The sequence below is a fragment of the Lynx rufus genome, unplaced genomic scaffold (assembly GCF_022079265.1).
Source record: "Lynx rufus isolate CCGP_SWC_20201006 ecotype Redwood Valley unplaced genomic scaffold, mLynRuf1.p SCAF_17, whole genome shotgun sequence".
Lineage (NCBI taxonomy): Eukaryota > Metazoa > Chordata > Mammalia > Carnivora > Felidae > Lynx > Lynx rufus.
In genome coordinates this window covers 26,328,763-26,348,755 of record NW_025814831.1, presented here as the reverse complement: position 1 = coordinate 26,348,755, position 19,993 = coordinate 26,328,763, and the positions used below count along the sequence as shown (strand labels likewise).

General features: G+C 45.3%; 1 protein-coding gene across 1 annotated transcript in view; it reads right to left on the bottom strand.

Moving 5' to 3' along the window:
• Window positions 1-4,186: 4,186 nt before the first annotated feature.
• The window catches only part of TMED8 (transmembrane p24 trafficking protein family member 8), a 36,084-nt gene continuing 20,277 nt past the window's right edge, over window positions 4,187-19,993 (bottom strand). The window contains exons 3-6 of the mRNA XM_047080296.1: window positions 15,534-15,663; window positions 13,835-13,961; window positions 13,302-13,607; window positions 4,187-11,951 (exon numbers count right to left, since the gene is read on the bottom strand). Coding sequence (XP_046936252.1) covers window positions 11,734-11,951; window positions 13,302-13,607; window positions 13,835-13,961; window positions 15,534-15,663 — 781 coding nt within the window. The 3' untranslated portion in view covers window positions 4,187-11,733. The remainder of the gene's footprint in view (window positions 11,952-13,301; window positions 13,608-13,834; window positions 13,962-15,533; window positions 15,664-19,993) is intronic.

Here is a 19,993-nt window from a genome sequence, read left to right as displayed (position 1 = left end):
CCCCACTTGCTCTGTCTCTCCCTCAAAAAGAAATAAAACATTAAAAAAAAATTTTTTTTTTTTTTTTTAAGGAAAATTAGGAAAGAGCGTTTTGTGACCAGCTAAGTTTCCAGGGCTAGAATGGTACTATTAAGTGTTGACTGGAACACGGAGAGGGAAGTTGGCCCACATCCTCAGGGGCAGCATTCTCCGGATCAGTCCCAGGAGTAAGCGCTTCAAATAAATCCAGTCGTGAATGGCCTTGGGAATTGGAGGCAGGCTCCTGCGTGGGCAGTGTGAACAGCCACTGATCAGGATGGCTCAGGACCCCAACCAGGTAGCAGCTCACCTTGAGGTCCCTTCTGGAAGTGGAATCAGATGACTTTTATGTCCTGTACCTGAGATTTCATTTCCCCTGCATGGCTAGGGTTTAAACAGTGAACTGAGATCGATGTGTCTGGTTCAAATGGAAGCCGCCACTCTCAGCCGAGTCCCTTCAGCCCTGATCCCAGAGTACCTAGTTCTCCCATCATCCCCTTTGTGGCCTCTTCTTTCTTGAACTTGGGTTCCAGGCTTTAGAATGACCAAAGTGGGCCACTCTTGTTCCCAAGCTGCGTCTGTCCTGGCAGAGCCAGAAAAAAGCACAGGACAGTAGGTGAGACACAGCAGTGACAAGGGAGACTCGGCGGTTCCTCCTGTCCTGCCGCCATCTTTCCCTCAGCTTACCCCAGACTTGCCTGGCTGGGTAAAGTTCACCTGGCCTCCCTCCAGAAAACCTTGACTCAAGAAACTAATCTCAGCCCAGGGATCAGGACTGGCACCTGACTTGGACATTTGAAGTTGAAGGTGATTACAGCCCCCGTGGATTTTAAAGACAGAACGAACTCTGGGGAAAGGAGGCTGGCCACTTCAGGCTGTGCTCCCATAGCCCCATGGCAGTCAGCCTTCCTGGCTCTGGAGAGACAGTGGGATAGGTGAGGAGCTGTGGGCAAGGCCAGACGGGCTGCTGCCGCCACTTCCCTGGGATTAAAGAGACAGCTGGCTCTGCCCCTCGCCAGCAGGCACCTTGGGAGCCCAGATGATTGGAACTGATTTCCAACACTGCTGAGGTTACCAGGTTCCTCCACCCCTTCCTCCTCCCAGTCCCATCTCCGGGCAACAGAGAGACTTCCGGGAAAGCAGGGAACTAGACAGAGTCTGCATCCAGGACAGGGCACTGAGACAGACAACCTGAGACCACTCCTCCTGCCCTGAATGATTCTAGAGAGAATTAGATACAGTGAAGGGGGGAATGGGTTTTCCTGGAAGAAAAGTGGTGACTGTCCTACTCCAGCTAGTAATGGATTTGCCACCCCCTCCATTCAGTCCACCAGCTTGCAGTGAGCCCTCCCAGGTGACCCTCCCACCACCCCCCACCCCGGCGGGAGCAGGGATATGTGGCCGTGCCACAGAGAATGTGGTAGACATGGCCCTTGCTCTTCCTGAGCTTTTGTCCCTCCCCTTACTGGTGGAAGTTTAATTGGCATGTGAACTCCACCACCCAACAGACCCACCATTGCTTCTCTGCTTGTCTGTCTGATCCAAGATGACTTCTAAGAGTTCAGTTCAGGTCTTCTCTTGGACACTACCAGATATTAACCCTTTTAACCTGGGACTCTATCAGCCTAAAACTGGTGGCAAGAGCTTAATGGGTTTTAAGGAAATCTCAATCAGGTGAAGAGGTGATACAGCCTCTGTTGTTAAAACATGGAAACCATCCCTCATCTGTGGCACACTTTCCATATTTTTCTCATAGTTCCCATAGTTTGGTCCTCTGATTCAACAGGAAGTTTCTGGTACGTGTCAAATGTAAGGTGAATACCAGCTGTGGGTGGGTAGGGAGGAGAGAGATGAATTTGTGGCTTTTCCTCTAGGCTCAGCAGACATCCTTGGAGTCCCATTTCTGAGGCGCTCCTTTCTATCTGGCTCTCCCCAGAGCCCCCACCCCCAAACTCAGACAAACCTGACCTTCTCCACAAAAACCAGAAATGTGTCTAAGGCAGAGAAACTCGCTCCGGGCTCCTGCGAGGTGACTCACCTGGACCATGCTGGTACTTGCAGCACCTTCACCTGCACCTTCACCGCATCCTTCACCTGCACCACCCAGAGGAAGTGCCTAAACCTTTGTGGCTCTCGGCTGCACTGGCTTTAGGAGGACAGTCGTCTACCTTCCCACCTCACGATGTTTTTGTAAAGGAGATTTTTGTATTTGAAAGACAGAACCTAAGCTCTGGGATCTCGCCACACAGCTGGCAGCACCACGGGCCGGTCTCGGGACCCGGGCTAGGACCACCATGGCTGCCTTCTTCACTGAGACCTGAGGACAGTGCTTGAGCTCTCGAAGGCCCACGACAACTCTGGGTGTCTCCTGCAGGCTAGGGTACCAGGCCTGTTGAGGAAGTGCAGGAACTGGAGATGAGACTTGGGAGCCTGCAAGAGAAGGCAAGCGGCGGGGGGGGGGGGGGGGGGGGGGGGGGAGTGGGGGGGGAGCCACCAGTGCAGGGTGAACTGAGGGATGGAGGAGGGGAGTGTGGTGGAAAGGGGCGATGGGATGCGCAGAGGCTCTGGCCTTGCCGAAGGACCACAGCCCGAGAAAGGAGAGCGGTCTGGTTTCTGGGCCTGTGGTTTTGAGTCAGAGTGAGGCTACCACTCCGTGTGTTCCAGCCCCAGGCCGTCTGCGGAGTCCAGGTCACCAGCACAGTAAGCTGACCTGCCCTTGAGGGATGTGGAGACCTGAGATTTTGCTGGCTTCAGCCCTCCCCATCGGGAACTGTCCTCGGGGGCTCTGTGGCTGGTTTCATGGGAGGGAGGAGAACCCTCTTTATTCCCAGAAGAACTTAGCTGTGCTCCTGGGAGGGGAGTAAAAGAATGTGGCCTTTCTAAGCCATCTTCCCTGCATGAGAAGAGAGTGAGTTTGCATCTTCCCTGCATGAGAAGCTGAGTGCTCTCAAACTCCTATAGGACTGTACTCCCGACCTCCCTGTGACCCCCGTGCCACACAAGGTGACTAGCATTACTACGTAAGGGCATGTTAGATGGAACCATGTCCTTCCTGTGCAGCCATGGCTGGCCACCCCCTCCCCTCCCAGAATGTCCCTCTCTTCTTCCGGGGGCCCTAGAAGATCATGAAGGAGCAAATATTTCCCTAAGTACAGAGATGACTTAGAGGTCAAGCCAAATGGTCCTGGGACTTGGCAATAATTAGGATTCTCTAAAGCGTTTTGAAAACTGCCTCTTCTGTGACTCCCTTAAGTCTGCAAATAAGTGGTTTTCAGGGGTCAGATGTATCTTTCAATTCAAAACCATCACCTATTTAGGGCATGTTTCCCAGCAGGAGCCTCTTTCCAAAGGCTGAGCGGGTGGTAAATGTCAAGTCCTTCATTCCCACCTCAGTTGTCAGACCTGTGGGGAACAACTGGCAGATCCCTGACCTGGTATGTCAGAGGCCACAGGGAGACCTGATCTGCAGTCACAGTGGGAGTGGCCACAGGGAATGACCGGCAGATGCTGGAGTGGTAATTAGGTGTGGAGGGTCTTTCCCCTCTACGGAAGCGGGAAATCCCGGCAAATACTTGAGAAGGGTGAAACCAGGAAGGAGGTGCTTCCCGGACACACTTGAGAACAAAGCAAAATATACGGGATTTTGTTCCAAAGCAATTTGACATATCCATTAAGGAAAGTAGTACACTTATTGAACACACAGGTGGATACACATACTCAGAAGGACTCATTGTATCGGCTCCTCCTAACTTTTAAACATAACTTACTTAGCTCTCATTCCAAAGTCACCAGCAGGCATCATTCCACTGCCAGAGAATATGTGAACTAACATGGGTGCCGAGTTTAGCCGGAACCTCATAGGTTAAAGAACATAAGACTAAATGTCAAGAGCTGCAACATATAATCCCGAGCTGTGTCAGGGTCAATGATGTGACAGAAATGAATGCCTTTAAACGTTAAACAATAACCTTCAATGGGCGCCTGGGTGGCTCAGTTGGTTGCGCATCCAACTTCAGCTCAGGTCATGATCTCGCGGTTTGTGAGTTCGAGCCCCGCATTAGGCTTGCTGCTGTCAGCCTCTCGGCGCAGAGCCCAATTTGGATCCTCTGTCTGCCTCTGTCTGCCTCTCTCTGCCCCCACCCCGCTTGTGCTCTCCAAAAAATAAATGTTTAAATAAAAAATAACCTTTAATATATTATGACTTAGCCATTACACATTCCGCATAGCCAAACATAACTCATAAAAGGTCCCTAGCTCCATGTAGTCTGCCTGGGCTTTTTATGGTTGGTTGTGCCCTAGCTTGGTGGGCAGATCATATCCACTTAACTCACAATTATTTCCAATCTCTTCCTCCCTTATACAGCAGCCTCTAAAATACGACGCAAAGGAAAACAGAGAGAGCTCTAATAGGCTTGTCTTAGAATCACAGATCTCACTAAAGTAAAGATTTCAAAGGTGCTCCTTCCTCCTCAGATAGGAGTCTTTCTCATTTTGTAATAAATACCAGAGACACACACAGGCAGCATTTTAAGAGATGTCTAAGACATTTTTAAAATGTCATTTCAGTGTCATTTTTAAAATGAAAAAAAGGCTGAATTAATATCACCCGGACTGCGTTAATGATTACCCTGGTGTCAAAAGTACCAGTTCCAAATTTGAACACAGTAAGCTCATTGGAAAATGAACATCACTGGAAACCAAATACTGATAAAACTATAATGTTCTATTTAGTAATCATCACTGCGCGCCCACCTGTTCTGCCCTTGGGCCAAACCCAGTCCCCAGTTCGTAATACTCTGCCATGAATTTAAACACGGCTGAAAGATCTCTCATTAATCTTTCTCAATCTTTTCTTAATTGTTAATTTTTCTTAATTTTTATAATCAAGAGATTACAGAATTACTCACACAGATTTACAGAATACCTTTCTTCCAGGAGGAATACAGAGATGAATAAAAAATGTCAAATGTAAATCAGGTTCATTAAGATATAAGTCAAATGTTTCAGGTGCATAGTGAAAAAGTTTATTTAGGACAGATTTCAAAACTTGGAAGAGAAGACAAAGAATGCACAAAAGCTTCACAAAACAGTTACGGAATATAAAAACACAAGAACTGAGCTATTTAAAGAACCACAGCTCAGGATCATCTGTGTATCACAGCAACAAATTCAGTGCCACAGGGTGGTAAGAGAAGGTATTTTAAAGGAAAAACCACTCAGCAGGACACAACGATTGAGTAACAATTTGGTACAGAGCTCTTAGAAATCATAGGATCTGTTGACAGCATTTCTCATGATACAGAACATGTAAAACAAGATGACTGCAATAAATGATTGGTTGGGCTACTTTTATACTTTAAAGAAAAGACTGTTTCCCTTTCAGACCCCTTTTGTAACATCAGCGTCAAAGCATGATATAGAATAAGGAAAGGACGCCTTTGTGGTTGCCAATTTGCCAAGAAAGCATCATCATCTTTCATTCAATGGACAGATCTCAGTGCACAGCACCAAAGCAGGCCTTTCAGAAATATAAGTTAAATGGCATAAAGTAGTTTAGGAAATCTGCAAGCACCTCCCTCTATCCCAGTTATCCTTCCCCAAAGTCTGGCTTTCTCATAATCCATCCCTTTGATTACAAAGCAACTTTCTTCTGGGAATTTCAAAATGTTTCCCATTATTAAGGGCAAATGGGCACACCAGAGTCCATGGGTTACAGGACTGCTTTCTCTAGACTTCACACTTGCTCTTGAACATGGCTAAATGGACATAATTCAACTTATTAAATTAAAACAACTTCATTTATGGGACAATAATCTCAGAAATGGAGGTCAGTAGAGTTTTTAACATGTAATTTCTTAGTACAATGTACTACTTAGGACGTGAGAGAAGGAATTAAGATAATGTTTTCCAGACAACTGTCAGCCTGAACCTAAAAATCAACAATAACAATAACAATAACGAGGAACATTTTACACAGAGATATTTCAAACCTGAGTGAAGAAGTGAGTTCAGGAAGAGAACTCTTTAAACTGTTGGCTAAGGGCTCTTCTGGAACCCTATATGCTAGAATATCCCAAACCTAAACTTCAGACTTGTTCATGACCCTATATCAGAACTTTTAGAAAATGCACTTTGTCCCCTGGAAGTCATTTCACGTATATTATTTTACCCTTAGATAAGTACTTTAAGTGACAGAAAACTGTGGAATCTAATAAGGAAGCCTGTATATCTGTATTTCTGGGGCACTTTCTCCTCACATCTTAGAGTAAGGAAGAGCCATGAAATTAACCCGGTCCACATGCCTGGGACCTAAAAGAAATCAAAGTATGTATAACGGTAATCAGATCATGAGTTCAAACCAGTGACCAGAACCACAAATAATTTCAAAGCCAGCATCTTACATGTGGACTTCATTTGTGAAGGAATAACTATAAATGAACCCCATCAGGCCTTGGGCCACTGGGTTTTCTTAGCTTAGTGACAAGCGATTCAAACAGCAGGGGTTTGTGTGGCCTTCATGGTTCAGGCAGGAGCAATGAAATCTGGTCACATAATACTTAGCAAAGCTTCTCTCACCCTCTGGGTCCTAAATCCTGCCCTAACCTCAGAATCTAAATAAGTGGGTAGAGGCCAAAGAAGTGCTCACAGATACTAGATGGGTTAGACAGAGCAAAGGGGTAACACCGACCATCACCAGGTACCAACTAAGCCAAAGCAGTTTTCTCCTGGATGCCTCCCCCATCTCCAGAAAACTGCCCACCAGGACCCAACTTCCAGGGGGTTCCTCTCCTTCTGAGAACACGGAGGAGCTGCAAACTCACACTACAATTGCATTTATAACCTGTGACACACATAGTTCCCAGAGAAGGAGGGCTTGCTCTAGTTATTACTCGACTCAATTAACTTGTTGTCTTCATCAGTATCCCATTGGCATATCCTCTTCATTCACTTGGTAAGGTTAACAAGAGTTCCAACTGATGATTGTATAGTCATACACCAGTAACTCAGCTATCCCAATATGGGACTATAAGTCATAATCCTTCCCCAGTCCTACTTCCAACCAAGGCTGACTGCCTTATCCACTCAACTCACACTAGATGATTAATCGGATAAACAGAGGCCTTGGATACCATACTGCCAGTGCTAAACAATATCATAAATAATCAAGATATCATAGAGAAATGGAGGGAGCCTAGTCCCTCTTTATCTCTCAGGTGTGTGGAAATGAGGGCCTAGGAATGGATTCCATGCATGAAGACTGGGACTTTGGCTGTAAAGAGGCTCACCACACACTGGGTTACTGGAGAGCACCCAGCTTGTGATTGGTTCTAGATACCCATTTCCTACTTACTTCCCAGAGAATCATGCATCGTGGCTTCCTGAGCACAAACACAATTCAAACAATGACTTGCTCTCTAAAGAGCATTAATCCCTTAATGTGCGGCCCCTCACAATAAAAGAAATGAAATTACCTTCCTTCAGACAGAAACTCACCTTCCAACTCTCTTCAACCACTGAGATTCTATAGGGATGGTGCTTTTTCCTTTTCCAGCAAATTCAGGTTTCCAGGAGTTCTACCCTTGCGGCCAGGTGGAAAGAGACTAGTTAAAGACGCTGATGTGGACCTTTTAGACCCAGGAGAAATTCCAAATGGAAGCTCTTTAAAGAGAGAACTGTCCCACTTACTGCTATGTGTGTGACCATTCCACACAGGTTAAAGAAGATAGTGATTCCTACACCTCACAGGGAGGTCAGTCTGCAGGGGCATAGCTGGTTCGCAAACATATGCCTGTGGCCTGAGGCCCTTCTGTGATGTTGGTCAAAATTAACTGATTTCATCCCTTTCTTGGCCAAGTCAAAACCAACGGGGGCTGCCGAGACACAGCTGCACCTCCTCCCAGCCCCTTTCTAGTTTCACCATCCTTCTCCACGGCCCAGAGAACACGGAGATGAAATCCAGCCTCGGGTCAGGGGATTACACTTGGTAGAGAAGACCTACTCAGAAGGAGTCTATCCTGTTGGGAAAGACAGCAAAAGGGGTTTGGAGGTTTCTCCAACAACCATAATGAGGACCAGCAAGGCTTCTGACTTCAACAACAGTTCCAACTAATGAAATACAGACTAAAGAACAAACAAAATTGGGATATGAGCAAAACTCTGGGATGCATTTGATAGCTTATCTCTCTTCCCCTCATTTTACTCTCTTTTTCTTCCTTACTATCAGTTTTAAAAGGTAGTCCCTAAGCTGCACAAAACTCATTCACGCCTCTCCCCCTCCCTCCACTAAAACAATCATCTTTTACGTAAATGTTAGAGTCACTCAACTCCATGCCTTAGAATCATATACTTTGGGGTTAAAAGGCAACATTTTGCAGAAAAGTGGTCTTAAAAAATAAATATAAAGATACAGACTTTAGGATTTGGGTTTTCGCCTAATTGTTCCAAAGAGGAACTGGATAGGGCCCATCAAAAACATCAAAACTCAGATATTTTCTGTAACTGGTAAGTTTTGCAATAATGTTGAGTCCTACTGATAAACATAAGACAGAGAACTCTCAGATTTAACTCTTTCATATACACGTAGTAGGGGGCAATATGTACTTTAAAAAAGTCTGAGGTTTCCCTTCCTAAATAACAGATAAAAAAATATTTTAAAAATACATGAATGGCCTTATTTCAGGTTGTTACCTACTCCCATTATAAAGCTATACATTGTCTGAGGATTGAGTTTTAACTCTGGAGTCCTGAGGACCTGTCATAAAGCAACAGATTAGAATAAAGTCTTTCCAGAGCAGCATCACAGTTACACTTACTCTACTTTTAAGTCCTCTGCTTGCTGAAAATTCTGTATCAAAAAGTGTTAGAAAAAATTAACACTTTAAACATGTCCTCCTTTCTAAAAGCCCCATCTCTCAACAGAGTGGCCAAGCTAAACAGACTGAAGAAATTTAAGAAGTCAGCTACTGTGTGTAGAGAATTTCTATCTCTCTCCCACTACAAAGCATTCTCAGAATTCTGTTTGTTAGTATTTATTTGTGCTCTAGAGAATAGGGTGACAGGGGAAGCAGAGGACTTTGATTTCATTGTTTGCTTTTAAGAATTTGGACAGGGAGAGATTAAGGAAAGGATGATCTCTGAGGATTCGCTGGGCTATGAAATTCTCAGTAATTACATGTGCTTCCACAAATAATATTTGGTCCCTACAGTTCAATGATTGCAGAAATTTAATAGGAGAAGAGTAAATGGTTAGACAGCGAAAATATCTTTTTAGCCATTTTGTGCTAATGGAACAAATAAACGCCAGTGCAGGGTGAAATGTAACAATGTCCAGGATTTCAAAAGTGACCAGACAAAAAGAGGCACACGGAGGTGACAGGAACAGGTCCCTCAGGCTTCCCTGATGCACCAGAACCAGGATGCCAAAGAAAGTAAGTACAGAGATGCTCATGGCAAAAATAAAGAGTGTTTGTTGTCCCAGGGAGCTTGCTAGGGCCTGACAGCTCCATTTTAAGAGAAAGCCAGAAGTTAATAATAAACAGGAAAAATAAATAAGCAAGGCTTTAGCTGACTGGAGAACAGCTCAGTAGAAAATTATTTTATAAAGATTAGACTCAATTAGCTAAGGCAGGATTCAACTTCATGCTGAAAGAGTGCTCACTCCGTTTATCTCATGATTAGATGATGTGCAGCGAGTTCGCTTTTCGCTGCCCGAACAGATAGTCCCTAAAATCATTTCTAATTTCTTACAAGGTAGATAAACGCTGGCCAGTGTAATCCTCTACAAAACGCATTGAAATATAAAACAATGGTGGTGTGATGCTGCTCGGTCCACAACATCCTACCCTCCTTGGGGCTTCGCTCCCAGGGGAAGAGAAGGTACAGGCTGTACGGCCCTTTGTTGGTGACACAGGTGCTACCGTGAGGAGCCCTGATCGAGTTCCTGCTCCTGTAGGGAGGACAGGTTTGGTGTCAGACACCTGCACAAGAAAGGGATGAGCCAAAGGAAACATCATGAGGAAGAGGACTCCTCAGAGCAGGCAAAGGACTTCGAAATCCCAGAATCATAGGATATCCTTGATTGGCAAGTCAACTCCCCTGCACTCAATCCTGGGTGAATGGGCAGGGCCCCTCACGGCCTGGAATTCCTCACAGGGAATCCTGGGGGAGGGTGGCATCGTCCACCCCAGAAGGGCAGAGTCCTCCCAAAGCATCCTAGGACTGACCTGCAGGAAGGGAATTATCACTTCCCAGCTTCTCCTAAAATCATCATCTCACTCCACAGAAGAGGAGGCCTAAATGGCTCAGAGCAGACAGAAGCCTTCTAAGAAACAGATGGAAAGTATCTCAGAGGCAAAAATGAAATGTGCCAAAAAATAAATAAAGTAATAAATAAATTGAATCATTCCTCAAAATTCTAAGGCAGTAACAGACTCAACACAAGGAATAAGAAACAAGGAGGTACAGACAACCACAGTGGTCCCCTCTCTGCCCGAGGCCCAGCCACCCCACCGTTTTGGCTACTGACTGAAGCTCCCCTATCCTCCCGTGGCACTCCTGGGCCTCATGACTAATACAGTGGGAAGGCTGTGACCCAGAAAATGCAAGCTTTGGCCTGGTAAAGACAAATCCCATCAGCAGCAACAGTGAAGTTTCATTACCACCTTTTCTAAGAGACTTCGAACACCGAAAGCTTTAAACCCTCAATCCAAGAAACCTAAATCCAGAAACTTGAAGTCAGATTGTTTCTGAAGAAAAATTACTAAATAACACTCCTACCCTCAAGATAAAAAAGAATGGTGGGGAATCTGGAGTGGTTTCTGTTTTTTAACCTTGTCTCTCAGATTATACCCCTTCTTTGATTATACGAAAAATAATAATTCAGTAACATTTGACTTGCAAAGATGTGGATTCTGAGATCAATCTAGTACCTAATTTCCACCTTTCCCCTTCAATTGCCAGCACCCTTGCTAAGGGACACTACCTCTTGAAGCAGGAAGTGATGGAGGCAGTTTCTCCCCTCTGGATCTTAGACTACGTGATCGTCACTTAGACTGCATGGACATTCTTGCCGTGAGGCAAGGACACAGGCGTGGGAAAGGCAAGAGGAGGGCACGAGGCGGAGTTGAACAATCTGGACTACTAACACCCCTCCAAAGGCAGTGAGGGCTCCCGGCCTGTGCTACAGACCAAGAAGAACCAGCAGGCGGGAACATGGCAGTGGTGAGAGGCTGGACAGAGCTTTCTCCATCCAAAACACTGGGTTCCTTCATGGACAATGTGCTTTTCCTCTTCCAGCACTTTCAAAAGATGAAGACTGGGTGCCACTAAACACATCTGCAATATAGGCTGTGGGAGAGGAGAGAGCAGCAACTGGAATAATACCTCGTACCAAAACAAGCCTATTTTTAAAAGACAACACCCAACTACCCTTTAGGCTTTTGCCCAATGGGCTCCTTCACGGAGGGACGTGGCCGGAGTCTGAAGCAAGAGGAGCGTGAGTCAAGGACCACAGAACAGGAGCACTACACCACCACCTGCAGAAGCCGAGAAGGGGGAAAAGCTACATGGGGTCAACAGTCAGGCATGCCAGGCAGGACGTGAGGGTCAGGAGCCTCACGCTCAACTTTTAGCTCTTGCCTATCCAAAACGAGAGGCACCAGCTGGCAGCCTGCTCCAGCCAGCAAATACCCGCCTGCCTCCTGTCCCGGCGGGCCTTCAGCTAGTGTAGTAGATGTGGAAGTAGAGAGTCTTGTTGCGGAGCAGGGAGTAGGAGTTGTCGAACTTGAGCAGGTAGATGCCCTCGCCAGGGTAGTCGTGGCTGCCAGCCTGCACGTCCCGGTGGCTGTCTCGCCGGTACACGGGCATGACTTCCCCATAGCGACCTCGAAGGGAGCTCCTGGAGCCTCTCTCTACGTCTCCAACTGGGACAGGGTCTGCATAAGCAAAATGGCACAGTGTTGGGATATGACTTCAGAGACTGAGTAATCCGACCTCAAGAGAAAAGAATGGACCAGTCACGCCACGTGACTTAGTAGCGTTTAGCCGGGGGAGTGCTCTTACCCTCCTACGGGAATTTGGAGATGTCTGCTGACCTTTTGGCCATCAGAGAAACTAGTGGGTGATACTGCATTTAGTGCCCGAGTGTCCAGGAGCACTTAACATCAGGACAGTACCTGCCCAGCAAAGAAGCATCCCACCCCAAATGCCAATAATGTCTCCACTGAGAAACAATGATTTAGCCTTATACAGCCCACCTAGTTCCGGAAGTGTCTGGACATCTCCAAGGGGGAGAAAATATTTCGAAGGGAAGATTCTGACACCTCTTCATTCAACAGGAGAAAGAAACAGCTAATGGAGGTAGGAAATACAAACACACTGAACAGAGTGACCCAGGACTTCTACTTGGCCTCCTAAAGAACAGCAAAGTAAGACACAAGGTTCCCCCCACTGCCTAAAAACCTGAAGATTTCCCTGCAGACTTGCCTTTCCACGAAGAAGCAAGGGATTGATTTTAAAGATTATATAGAAAAATCAAGATGCTTGGAACCTACTTAGAACCTACTCATACTATTGTAAAAAAAAAAAAAAAAAAAAAAAAAAAAAAAAAAAGCCTCTGAGTCATCCTGAGTAGGCATTGCAAATAACAACTGGAATAGAGCACAGAAACTATGTTTAAAACTACTCTGGGCCTATTTTGCAATATTTACAGATATTAAGTCACTATGTGGTACATTTCAAACTAATATGATGTTATACATCAATTATATCTCAATAAAGATTATTTAGGTTAAAGAAAACTGCTCTGGACATGAAATGAAGGAAGTAAACAGTAGTCGGCGAACTGTGACAGGCTGGAGAGGAGTACAGTCAGCAATGTGCAATCATCCAGTTTGGTTCCAGACTAAGAACAATGGCAAATATCCCAAACTATGAGAGAAATATAAAATAATCTCGGTTTATACGTGATCTATATACTGCAGCACTGACCCACCCCTTTCCTGCCCATCCCATCCCTTTCCCCAAGGAGATGTTGGGGAAACAGCTGGATACTGATTAAAAGCAAAAGAAGCTTTCCACTAAGGCACCAATACCAACCCCACCAGAATGTTCTTTGAGGGTCAGACTTTGGCCTGTACCACTCAGTTTAGCTTACAGTGCTGAAAGCGGGATTCCTCGCCTGCATTCTAAGGAAGGGAAGGACTGGTATAATACGGGAAGTGGTCATTAGAAACTGGGTTGAGCCAGAAGAAGTAAATTGCAAATTATGCTAAAATTAAATTTACCTTCAATCTCTTCCTCCTCTTCTTCATCTTCATCCTCATCCTCACTGGAATCACTGACCTGCACAGTTATGTCAGTGCTGGTTACAGGGGTCCAGTCAAAATAAACTCCAAAGCCAATGTCATAGTCATCAGTCGCAAACTCCCAGCAAACACGCTTTCCCTCTGGATGGGTAGGTACCCGGATGGTCACCACCTCACCCCGCTTCACCACCAGACGGCTGTTCTTCTCTTTGCCCAGCTTGCTTTTGAATTCCTTCATCTTGGTAAAGGTCCAGATGCACGGAGGAGCCATCAGAGGTGGGGACACTAAAAGGACAAGCAGCTTACTACTGAGAAACCAAGAGAAAATACAGCCAAATCTGGCATTTTGCTTAGGCAGGGTGTCATAGTCAAAGACATTCTTTCTACTTCCTGGCTTCTTTGACTGCCTTCCACAAGTCACCTTCTTAGTTTCCTTCCATCTGTCTGCCTGTCTTTATTTAAGCACCCACTGGGAACAAAGAAACTACCTTCCATACCCCCAAAGCTCTCACCTTTCCTGTGATCCCCCAGGAGATCTGCAGATTCCAAATCAGCTGAAAGGATATCTATAGCTCCTGTGTGCTCAGACTGGATCATAACGATGTCCCCGGACCTTTGTGGAACTTGGTACTTGGCCATCTGCACAATGGAAATCTGATTAGAGCACTTACTAGCGTGGCAGATTCCAATTAGCCTCCTTCTCAAGGGGGCTGCCCACCCCTGCCCCATTGCCTCCACTTTCCATCAGCTCAAAGCCTGATGTGCTATGTTCCCTCCTCCCTTTTGCAGCTCTCCCACTCCAGACCCTTTATAAAATCCTTGCCCGTGAATTTCCTCCAAGCTTGCTACTGACTTCTGCACCAATAGTGTTTCTGTGCCGCACCGTGACCTGCACAGCACCTCCCTGTGGCCCCTCTCATGACAGCGCTTGCATCCGGGGTTTAGCCCGGCTCTGACTCTACCACACAGCCTCCCGCTACAATCCCCACTCCCAGGCTACCTCCAGATCCCTGTCAATCAAGTCACCAAAGCACTGCAGAGAGAGCCTGTGGTTTATATTCTCTGTCCCTGGCTTATCCACGGCACATCCGGGATGTCCCATGCCACTGGCTGTCACATCCACTAACAGTGCTCTGTAAATAATTGTCATTTCACCTGTTTTAATGTATTTAAACAGTCCATTTGCTGCCAGATATCTAACCTCCACGGAAGAGTACAAGCATCCCTTGAAATTCGAAGCCCTCGCTAACCCATGGCAGGAGGTTGCAGTCTCTCTCTAGCGGGTTTCACATGAAACCACTCAGATCAGTGCTCCCGTTTCTTGTTTTTATGCCATAACTTCTTGATCCTTCTCCAAGCAGTCAGCAGGCAACTCAAGAAATGTACACCCACTGGCCACACGGGACAGCATACCAGTGAGATAGCTATCCAGTTAAGAAACCAGAATTATATTTGCAAGAAAGAAAGAAAGAAATTTTGAATTCATCCCAGACTATATTCTCATAATATCTCTTTCTGAAGATATTACCTCTATTGCCAAATGAGGTGAATCAGACTTTGGCTAACCTGCTTACATGAGTCTTTCCTTTTCCACAAGGCTAAACAAAGGATTTAGTTTGCAACATATTAGCAGCACAGCATTAGTAAAGTCACCAACAGATCTTGGCTTCAGTTCCCTCATCTGTAAAATGGGAACATAATGGTACCTGTCTCATAGGTTTGTTCTCAGAAGCAAATGAAGTATTGTGGATAAAAATGCTTCATAAAGCAAATGTAATGATAATGTTTGGCATTGTCTTTATTGACCATAATACCATTAGTTATTATAATATATGTGTTAGTAATAATACAAACAACTCCTTCCTCCATGGCAGGGAGATTACTGCTATCTACACCACTTCTATGGAACCTTGACCATAAATCCTGAGTAGATCTACCACAAAAAAACTGAAGCTAAAACACGATCTCATGGTTGAAGGCTCTTCACATCCAGAGGATGTCAGACGCCACATGAGCATCCATTCTAACACTTCATTTCTTGAGTAGCTGCTAGTTCAGTGATGGGCCCTGAGGGTGACACACATGACCATTCTCCAAATAAATAAAACTGAGACGCCCCAATGCTTTCTAGGTCCAACCCATCCACACACATCTAGATTCTGGTGCCACACACCGCTCCTCCCGAAGAGACTGCGACATTGCCCTCCCTACCTTGTTGAGGACCTGGGCCTGGTCTGCAGGCAGCGATTCCTGCTCCACCAAGGCCTGCGCCTCCAAGGCACCAGCTGTCTTTCGCAGATCTTCGGTGGCATCCTCACTCGCTCGAGATACCGTCTGTGGCCTCTCAGAAGAAGACAGCATGTCAATTCAAGGACTCTTTCAAAGGGCACAGTAGTCTTGGAGAAACTTAGAAATAAAACAACCTTCAAGGGACATCTCCCAACCTCTGCTTTCCTCTGGCATTTGGGTCCACTGTCAGTTTAGCTGACCACTGCCCCGGGCTGACTTGGCCCACAATAAAGCGGTGACAGCGTGTGACGGCCCAGGACTGATGAAGCCAGGCCCCAGGTTCTGAGAACTATGGCGAACACGCAGGTCAGTCGTCTGAGTTTTGTTCTCTGGGACCCACACCATCTGTTCCACACAGGATTTCAACAAAAGAAAAGTCAGAATCCCAGTTCTGTTCTACACATAAAACTTCTGTTAGAAGCAAACAGAGGAGGCCTCGCCAGGGCCAGAAATCAATCACCAAAACACAGGGGGCGCAAACTTGATTAGCAAGGCACTCCCTCTCCAGTCAGGCTGGGAGCAGTCTTTCAGCCTTTCCGCCTCACACCATCCTCCAGATCACACTGGCTAATAAAAGAAGGTCATCATTTTCTTTCCCTTTTTAAGCACGTTAATCTATTATCCCAATGACTTAAGGCCTGACAATTTGAATACTTTTAAAGAAGCAGAGGAATAATTTCGGCTCTCTTCCCTTTCCCCTGGCTTCTGGAAAGACCACAAAGTGAGCTAGGTGCCAGGGCAATGGCACAATACCCCAGGTCTCTTGGAAATCTGTTGTCAACAAAAGGTGGCATGGGATTCTTTAGAGCAGCAGTCATCAGAGTTCAGTTCGAGGACCGCTGGGGCTCTTCAGACTTTTTTTTATAATAATTCTAAAATGTGATTGCCTTTTTTGATTTCCATCTTCTCAAGAGAATACATTAGAGTTTTCCAGTATAGGACACGAGATGTTGCAACAGAATGTACGCGGAAGCAGATCTAAGAATCCAACTGTCTTTGTGAAGCCAGACATGAAAGAGAGTTACAACTCTCTATTCTCACTAAATTATTTCTGCTTTGGAAAACAGTTGTTTTCCATTAAAAACATATTATTTATGTTTACGTGCAATGAGTTCATTATTTTCATTTTTAAATCAATAACTATTTTTTAATTTTTCAGTTTTAATTTCTAATATAGTAAACATTGATAGAGATAAACCACAGGAAAAATTCTTTGGGATTCTCAATAACTTTGAATTGTGTAAAGGTTTGGGAACCACTGCTTTCAAGCATCATTTCCCCACTGAGTAAATGACTGGAAAACAGTACCAGAGACAATATGGGGAAACAGGACTTATTTGGTGTTCATTAGTTTCTTTCTCTCTTCTTTTTTAAATTATAAACAAGAAAAAGCACTCCTAGTTTACAAATTACCTCTTTTCAGATAAAATAGAGCCATCTTTTGGAGTATACAAGTCACCCCAACCTACCTCAGGACAAACAAGAGGGAGTCACTATAAAAACCAAAGGTATGGGATACTGTTGATTTTTATGGTTTTGCTTGGGTAATCCTGTGTAAAATGTAAATTAGTCTAGGCTGCAAGCCTATTTTTTCTCTTAAGCCCAGAAATTCCAGTCTGCTTTTGTTTCTTGACACTCTTTATCCCTATCTGTGTCTTCCATTAGTAAGTGAGCCTGATGGCAGGGATGGGCCCTGTTCCCGGCATGCATGGCATCTACTGCCAGGCCCATCACATGGAACCCTCATCTCCTAAAATGACCTCATGTCGTCGTGCCCAGTCCATTGCAGTCACAATGGCCTCTTGAATCTCTGAGGGTCCTCAAACACCTCAAGCATTCAAGGGTTTTGCACCCGCTGTCACCTCAGCCTAGAATATCCTGCTGCCAGTTACCTGAGGGCTTCCTTCAGGCTTCTGCTCAGCTATCACTTCTAGGGAGGCTCCCCAGATAGCCGCATGTTGAATGGTTCACCCTGCCCTAGCCCCATCAGTCCTTCTAGCCTTACCCTGTTCACCTGTCTTCACTGCACTCACTACTGCCTGACATATTACGTCTCGTATCTTGTTGACTGCAAGGTGTGTATTTGTTTTCAGATTTTAACACAAATGAAACGCAGGATGTCCTAAAAACTGGTGGTGTCTTACAACTGCCCGGGGCCTGGACTGACACAGTCTTTGCCCAGGAGATTTGCCTTTGCTTCTGCCAGTATTCAGGAGGGCTTCCAACTGAGACAACTTGAATAAGTTCTGTGTGAGGGTTTTGTTCAAACTCCAATGGCACGGTGAATTTAGACCACAAACTGGTGACTACAGACTCATGGTTCATATTCTCAGGGGAGATCTTTTTCTCCTCCCCTTACACAGAGCCAAGATGGAAACATTCAACTTTCCTTGCGGTCCTTCTCTGTGTGGAGGGATCTTTTTTCTTGTTTACTTTTCACTGAAGGTTCACGCTTTTGGTGTCCTAGCTCCATGAAGGATGGGAGCGGGTGGGGGTGGGAGGGAGTGTCTATTACTAGACTCTCTGCCTGGGACATTTTTCCCTTTCTTGGTAGTTCATTAAATAACAGTACATCTTACAGGTGATGGCAACTTAGAGTCTATGAAATAGGATGTATGCTTGCTTTCTGTCTGCCCTTCCCACTAGAATATAAACGCCACGAGACCAGGGACTTGGACTGTTGTATCTCCATTGCCTAGAACACTGCCAGGTAAGTAGCAGGCTCTCAACAAATATCTGTTGAATGAATAAATAGTAGACGGTCCCAAAATATTTGTTGAATAAATAAATGAATATATTAATTTTTGTTTAGGAGCAAAAGAGAAATACTGGCATGTGAGAATACAAGTTAATCTGACCATTAGCCTGACCTTACTGTACAAGGCATCTAAAATTAAGTCTCCTCTGTGCCTTTGTGTATGCTACTTTGTATAAATATTGTTCTGCTTATTAAAAAAGTTTTAGGGGTGCCTAGACGGCTCAGTCAGTTGAGCATCCAACCTTTGATTTTGGCTCAGGTCATGATTTCATGGTTCATGAGTTTGAGCCCCACATCAGGCTCCACACTGATGGTGTGGAGCCTGCTTGGGATTCTCTCTCTCCTTCTCTCTCTGCCCCTCCCACGCTCTCTCTCAAAATAAATTTTAAAAAATCTTTTAAAAATAAATAAACTATTTTAGAGAATAGTTCTTTTTAAATTTTTTAATGTTTATTTATTTTTGAGAGAGACAGAGAAACAGAGCGCAAGTGGGGGAGGGGCACAGACAGAGGGAGACCCAGAATCCAAAGCAGGCTCCAGGCTCCAAGCTGTCAGCACAGAGCCCAAAGCGGGGCTCGAACCCACAAATGGCTAGATCATGACCTGAACCAAAGTTAGCCGCTTAACCAACTGAGGTACCCAGGCACACCAACAAATAAACTATTTTAAACAGGACATGCAACAGCCACATGAGTTTAATGTTCACATTAGCATTTCATGCTCTGAAGAATCAATGAAGGGTATTTGGGGAAAGATAAATTGCAAATCACTTGATGCCAATGATAAATCACATAAAGGAAAAACTCCCACTGTAAGCCTACTGGTTTGTGCTGACCCAGAGCAGGGAGGCCATCCCAAGGGAGGGGACAGCCTGACCAGCCTGCCAGCCTCACTGGCAAGAGAGAGAGTTGGGCCCTTCCATTTCTAACATACACAAAACATAAACACTGCACTTCAAGCGTCATTTGGACTGGACTTCTTTCTTCACACACTAGATTTTAGAAACAGAGCTTTAAAATTAAATCTCCTTTTTTCTAAGAATGTTGTAGATTCTTCACTCAAAACTTTATTCTTAGGAGGAAACATCAGTCCGTGTCAAAAGCCAGCCCCCAAACATCCCTCAGATCAACATCCAGAAAAAGACTGGTGGCAGCAAGAAGGAAAAGGCGCTCCCTCCTGGGATTTGAGGAGAACAGGAATTGTCTCAAATCAACACAGCCTTGGGGAGGCTTGGTCTTCTAAAGGGACTGTTCTATAAATAACCTAGTAGCTCTAAGCATAGAACTCAAAACCCCTCTAATGCTACTTACCAGAACGAGCTTTAGAGAACAAACCTAGAGCTGTGTGAACTTGGGCAAATTTTTAAATTCACCATTTGTTTTCCTCATTGGAAAAGAAACACCTGTTTCAGTAGGGCTGTTAGGAGGATTAAACGGTAGGATGCATTTTCGCACCTAGTATAGTACTGAGCAAATAGAAACATTCTGTAAAAGGGGCGTCTGGGTGGCTCAATGGGTTGAGCAGCTGTCTGACTCTTGATTTCAGCTCAGGTCATGATCCCAGGGTTGTGGGATCAAGCCCTGCATCAGGCTCCACACTGAGCATGGAGCCTGCTTAAAATTCT